This window comes from Empidonax traillii, unplaced genomic scaffold, assembly GCF_003031625.1.
Source record: "Empidonax traillii isolate 1590-97213 ecotype Southwest subspecies unplaced genomic scaffold, ASM303162v1 scaffold444:size1099390, whole genome shotgun sequence".
Taxonomy (NCBI): domain Eukaryota; kingdom Metazoa; phylum Chordata; class Aves; order Passeriformes; family Tyrannidae; genus Empidonax; species Empidonax traillii.
Genome location: NW_020955637.1, coordinates 631,468 through 637,467, shown reverse-complemented (window position 1 = coordinate 637,467; position 6,000 = coordinate 631,468). Strand labels below are relative to the sequence as shown.

The 6,000-nt window shown below is 51.3% G+C and overlaps 1 protein-coding gene across 4 annotated transcripts in view; it reads right to left on the bottom strand.

The window, feature by feature from the left end:
• Positions 1–2,220: 2,220 nt before the first annotated feature.
• The window catches only part of VEPH1 (ventricular zone expressed PH domain containing 1), a 53,413-nt gene continuing 49,633 nt past the window's right edge, over positions 2,221–6,000 (bottom strand). For 3 of the 4 annotated variants that reach the window (XM_027894854.1, XM_027894853.1, XM_027894856.1), the window contains 2 exons: positions 2,816–2,952; positions 2,221–2,526 (listed from right to left, as the gene is read on the bottom strand). In XM_027894854.1, the coding sequence (XP_027750655.1) occupies positions 2,290–2,526; positions 2,816–2,952 (374 nt within the window). In that variant the 3' untranslated portion in view covers positions 2,221–2,289. The remainder of the gene's footprint in view (positions 2,527–2,815; positions 2,953–6,000) is intronic. The other variant, XM_027894855.1, reaches the window with a different exon arrangement.

Below are 6,000 nucleotides of genomic sequence, written 5' to 3'. Positions count from 1 at the left end.
TGTAAAACTCGGAGGGTTTGGAATTGGGCCCACTCAGGAATGTTCAGGTCTGGATTCCGGTCTGGTTTTCCAGCTGCTGGCTCAGGTTTAGACCCTAAGCCTTGGTCTGTGCCCCCAGTTTGTAGAGGGGACGGGGGTGTTGGTTTGGACTGCGAGCTCTCCCTGTTGGCAGGGAGGTGACGCCCCACTGTGACAGGGGACAGGCTGGCTGAGCCCCAGGATCACGGCCAGGACCCCCCAGAGCTCACCTGCTCCCACAGACCCCCTGGAAGTGGCACTGCTGCTGCCCCTGGGGGACACACCAGGGGCACAGGGCTGGGGTTAATCCCTCTCCCCATCACCAATCCTGCTGGAGAACAGGATTGCCCAGGGACGGGGAACTCACACCCCCAGAGAGACAATGACACCTTCTGTGCTGAAAGTTGTGCAAGGCAGAGGCTGTTCCTGGCAGGGAGGAGCAGATGCTCAGCAGAGCCCTGGTGCTGGGGCCAAGGAGGGTGTTTGCATCCGTCCCTTTCTCCAAGAGGAGCCCAAGGACCCTCTGTTGAGCCCACCAGGAGCTCTCACATTGCCATCTGTGAGGATGAGCAAACCAGCCAAGGGAATTCAGCACAGCCAGAGCCACCAACACCTTCCCTGCTCAGAGGGTGGCAGAGATTTAAATCCAAAGCATTTCTACACATGTTGTTTTAAAAAGAACCAGTAAAAACTATTTATATATTTGCTTGAGAAGTTCCCTGCTCTCATCCTACACCAGACTGATGATTCCCGTGTTTCTCCTTTCAGGAGCATGACTAGAATAAGTTACCAGCTGAATTTCTCTTTTATTTCCCTCCAAGTTTTAATTTAAGTCAGGAGAAGTGTGGCTGAGCCTCTTATTTGAGGGAATGGTTGTTTGGCACAGGACCCGGGGCTCTCTCTGACTCCAGAGCTTCACATCCCAAATTGTTCCCATCCCGTTGGGATTGGGAGGCGGGATGTGAGGGCTGGAGACAAAGGTGCTGGTGACAAAGCTGGGGACAGCAGGTGGAACAGAGCCCTGCGTGCCTCCCACCCCAGGAGTGTTGCACTGATGATGCCATGACACTGATGGCATCACTGCTCGCTGCCAGACTGAATCTTGGCACGGAGGTTGAGAAATGCAGACTATTTTGTCTGTAAGACTTGTTTTCAGTGGCCCACCTCCCGCCTCACTGAACTCACACTGCCGTGGGTGAACTCGGGATATCATTTTGGAGCTCAGGACCATAAACCCCATGAGCTCACACCTAGAAATTCACTTCATTCCCCTCAGGCCCACTGGTGTGTCCCGTGGGCGAAGGAAGGATTTATTGGTCCAGGTATTGGAAATGAAATGGCTGAAATCTCCTTTCCTCGTGTGCCAGAGAGTGTGAGGAACACGTTACAGCAAAAAGCATTTTTTCCTGATTTTCCCACCTTTTTGGCAACAGGTGTTTTTTTGCAAAATATACATTTTGCTAGGTTGGAAAATTTCCAATTTTATTTCTACTCAGCCTTGACTGATCTCTGAGTTAATTTCTTCACTTGCAGACTTCTCATTCCTTTTTTTCCCCTCTCTTTTCCTTTCAGTCTCTCCTACAGTACTTCCTCCAAATTGGAATAATTTGAAAGCAACAAAGAATATCAAGTAAACTGGGAATTTTTCAGGTTTGGAGACATTTTGAAAAGTTACAATAGGAGAAGACAACTTAAAATTAAAAAAAAAAGAGAAAATAGAATTCAAAAATTGCATTCAGTTGCAAAGGGGAACAAAAGCAGGAAGAAGAGGGCAAATCAAAACAGTTAAATATTGAAAATCATTTCCCAGCAGTGTGAAATCTTTCAGATTTGCCCAGTTTAAACCTGAAAGAAGCAGCACAGACCCATATGAACAGCAAAAGGACGAAGTCCACTGAGATTAAATAACGAGGAAAATTAACTTTTTACATCCAAGCGACGGAGGAGAGCAGAAGGTCCTTGGGCCTGGAACGCTCTCGGCAGCATCGACAGCCTCCGACAGCTGGGGGTTGTGGTGCAGGAGGTTCCCAACCACATTCCCTGCGTTTCAGGACGTTGGGCTGAGCTAAAAAACCGGATTTCCCACGAGAACGTGGAAGCTGCTCCCGCACACCACCATCGTCCCGGTGCCGGGGCGGGTGGGCCCCCACTCACCTGGTGCCGGCACCGACGGCTCTCCTGGCAAACCAGGTATCCCCCCGAGGAGCAGGAGCTGGGCCTGGGGGGGGCTGAGGGAGGGGCTGTCCCCATCCCGGGGTTGGTGGCACAGGGCTACAGGTAGGTGGTGGCCTCGTGGCTGTCGTGCTGCCGCGCCCGCGCCACGGCCACGCTGAGGCACTGCAGCCACTGCTCGGCCTTGCGCTCGTCCTGCGCCTTCAGCACGTACGTCCTGCCGGCCGTGAAGATCTCGAAGGCCCGGGGCAGGCTGCGGTCCCGCCGCTTCCTCGCCACCACCCTGACGCTCTGCACCTTGCTCAGCTCGATGGGGCTCTCGTCGGGGTCGTCCTTCTGCAACACAGTGGCGATGGCCACGGTTATCGGGGGCTGAGCCACCCCTTGCAAGGGTCCCAGGCCGGGCTGGATGGGGCTTGGAGCAACTTGGGCTAGTGGAGGGTGTCCCCTGAAAATTGGAGGGTGACCCCCCCAACAGCAGCTCCCATGTGGGGGGTGGTTGGCTGCGGCTGTTCCATCCCCGGCTGTCCCTGCCACGCGCGAAGTGAGCAGTGAAACCCTCTGGAAATGGTGTTGGGGAGCAGGGAAAGGGAGGGATCGAAGGGAGGGATGGTCTCTGACTCACGGACTTTCCCTTCCGGAACAGCAGCTGGTTGCCAGCCAGGGTGAAGTAGCGAGTTTTCCACCTCTTGATGAACTTCCACCGGACCTGCTTCTCCTTCAGCTTCCCTTCGATCAGGGGTTGGCCATCCTGGTTCACAACTGGGGAGGTGAACACACAGCCAGGGGTCAGTTCTGCCGTTCCTTCCTCCCAGCCAAAATCCAGGCCCATCCCATGCTGCAGGAAGGTTGTTTTGCTTTCCTCATCTTCCCAGCCTCCAGCATTCATCCAGTGCCACCCCGTGCCATGGGCAGGGACACCTTCCACCAGCCCAGGTTGCTCCAACCTGGCCTTGGACACTCCCAGGGATGGGGCAGCCACAGCTTCTCTGGGCACCCTGTGCCAAGGCCTCCCCACCCTCCCAGGGGGAATTTCTCCCCAATATCCCATCTATCCCTGCCCTCTGGCAGTCTGAAGCCATCACCCCAATATCTCCTCTCTGGGTTTCTTTTCCCTTTCTCTTCTATTTTCACACCGATAGCCAGGACAGGGAGGATCAGCCAGACAGGGGGGCAGCCCAAGGCACAAGCAGACTGAGAACGGATGTTTTTTGATGGGCTGTTTGACTTGGAGCCCATCCCAGCATCTGTCAGACGGGTAGTTGTCCCCTGGCTGTTCTCCCACCCCTCAGCCTCGGTTTGTCCAGCAACACTTTTCCTTGAAAGTGCTGGTTGTCATCTGGGCACGAGGCTCCTGGAGCCCCAGGGCTTGGTGAGGATGGAGGTGAGTGGGGTGACCAAGTGCAACCACCCTGGGCTTTTATGGCATTTTGGGCACCTCCCTCCTGCCTGGAAGAGGGAAATCAAACACCCCCACAACACGTCAAACGCAGATCAGGGCCGTGTCCCCTCCCTGCTGTTGTTTATGTTGGCAGGGGGGCCGCAGGGGGGACCGGAGCAATTTCCTCAGGAAAGACCATAAATATTTCTGTCTCTGTGGATGGGGAGCATTTGGAAGGAGAGGGATGAATGAAAAGGGGTTGGCAAAGCCCCAGTGCTGGTGGGGAACTGCAGCTGGGGCTTCCACAGCAGAACCAGGTCGTGCTCTGCTCCACGTAACTCCACAGCTCTTTCCCATATATTTTCATGCCAGCGCTGGTGTGTTGGGTCACACCACAGGAGAAGGTAAAGCAGAGGGTTGTTTTCTCTTTGCACAACTTTGGTCACTGCAAAATGGCCCAGATTTAGCAGGGAGCTGGTTTGGGGCTGCCCCGTCTCACCACACACTCTTCAGTGGGGCAGAGCCACCTTTTACAGTGTCCCCCTTAATAAAAGCTGCAATTGTGGTAAATATTGCTCTCTACCTGGCTCCTGGTCCCACAGCAACACCTTCCATCTGGTTCCAGTGCAGCAGGGACATGCTCTAACCCAAACTAAGAAGGTGCAAAGCACGAGAGGCTCAGGAACCAGAAGATGCTGAGATAGTTTGTGGTCAGGAGCACAACATAAGAAAGGAAGTGAATGTGCAATTTTGGCCTAAAGTGAATTTTTATGGCCAAAATCTTTCAAAGCCAGAATTGCTGATCTCTCTTTATGGACTTCAGGCAGTGCTAACAGAGCTCTTCTCCTGTGCATCCACAGAGAAGCCCCTGGGGAATTCTGATGTCAGTGGTCATAATGAAGCTGATGCCAGTGTGTCTGAGGGGCTGATTAGAAGAGAAAGATTCATGAAAGATAAGAATGAAGCTCTTTTCCAATATTTTTCTAAGCCCTTCTGCTTATTTTCCTTGTGGTTGGCTTCACAGAACCACAGGATAATCCAGCTGGAGGGGAGCTCAGGGGGTCTCTCCCCCAACCCCCTGCTCCAAGCAAGGTCCCCTCTGGGGTCACACTGGGCTGCCCATGGATTTATCCATCCTGGACTTGATAAATCTCAACAACATCTCCAGGCACGCTGTTCCAGTGCTTGGTCACCCTCATGGTGGGAAAGTTTCATCTTGTGGAAAGTCTGAACCTCTGCTGTTCCAATTTACGCCTCTTGCCTTTCCCCCACACCCCCCCAAAACAGCCACTTGTGATTTCTTCCCCCTGCATGAACAAGGACAGCAGGAAAGTCTTCAGAAAAGGGACTGAAGAGTGATTTAAGACTGACATGCCATATGATTATTCATATCATGGGAAACAAATAAAGTGTATTCTCCTTAATTTGCCCAAGCAAAGATCAAGATGTGACACAAGAAATTCCACAAATAAAGATTTTCTGCAGAGCAGGGAGGGGCATAGAGTGGTGCAGTGGTTACAGATAAAATGTGGGGTTATTTCTAGTCTAACATGTGGTTAAATCACCTGAGCAACAGCCTAGGCATGTCAGGGGTTCTTCACTTGACTTCTAAAAATCAAGTTTAGACATCTCTAGGAAAACATGCCAAAAGATAGAGATCAAAGAGGAAACATTTCTTTGATAGCAGCATTATTGGACAGGGTTCCTTGTTGTTTAGGGCAGCCTAGGTGGTCCCTGGGCTGGGTTGGAAATCACTCTCTGTGGTGGTACCTTGACATGGACTGTAGGATCTTTGGCTTGGAAAAAGAAATTAAAGGTTCCAAAGGTTGTATTTGCTTTATAGTTATGATTGCCTTTTTCTCCCCCCTTCAGAACACATAATGAGGCAAAAACTATTACCCCAAGTCAAATAAAAAATAATATAGAATAACAGACTGGTTTGAGTGGGAAGGGAGCTTAAAGCTCCTCCAGTCCCTGTGCCAGGGCCTCACCATTTCTTCAAAATATCCCATCTAAACTTCTCCTTTTTCAGTTTGAGAAGGTCCTGAAACATCTAAAGGTCCTTAAATATCCACCTCCTATCTTAATGTAGAGACACCAGCTCCAATTTGACCCCGAACAGTTCCTGTTGGTGTGTCTGCTGGAATTATTTCCTATGTTCTGCCTTGCTTTCTTTGCACAGCTTCAGCACATCCACCTTTAAGCAGCTTGGGTGCTGAATAAAAAAGCAAAAAAAAAAAACAAACCCTCCAAACTCTTCCAAGACGAGACAGACAAACCCCAACGCATTAAATCTTGCGTTTGCTGAAACATAAAATCCTCCGCAAGAATCCGTGGATGATCTCAGCGATAATAAACTTGAAAGAATGGAATGTGTGGCAGAGAAATGCCATTAACCCCCGGGAGGATGGATTCCCTCTTCCATTAAT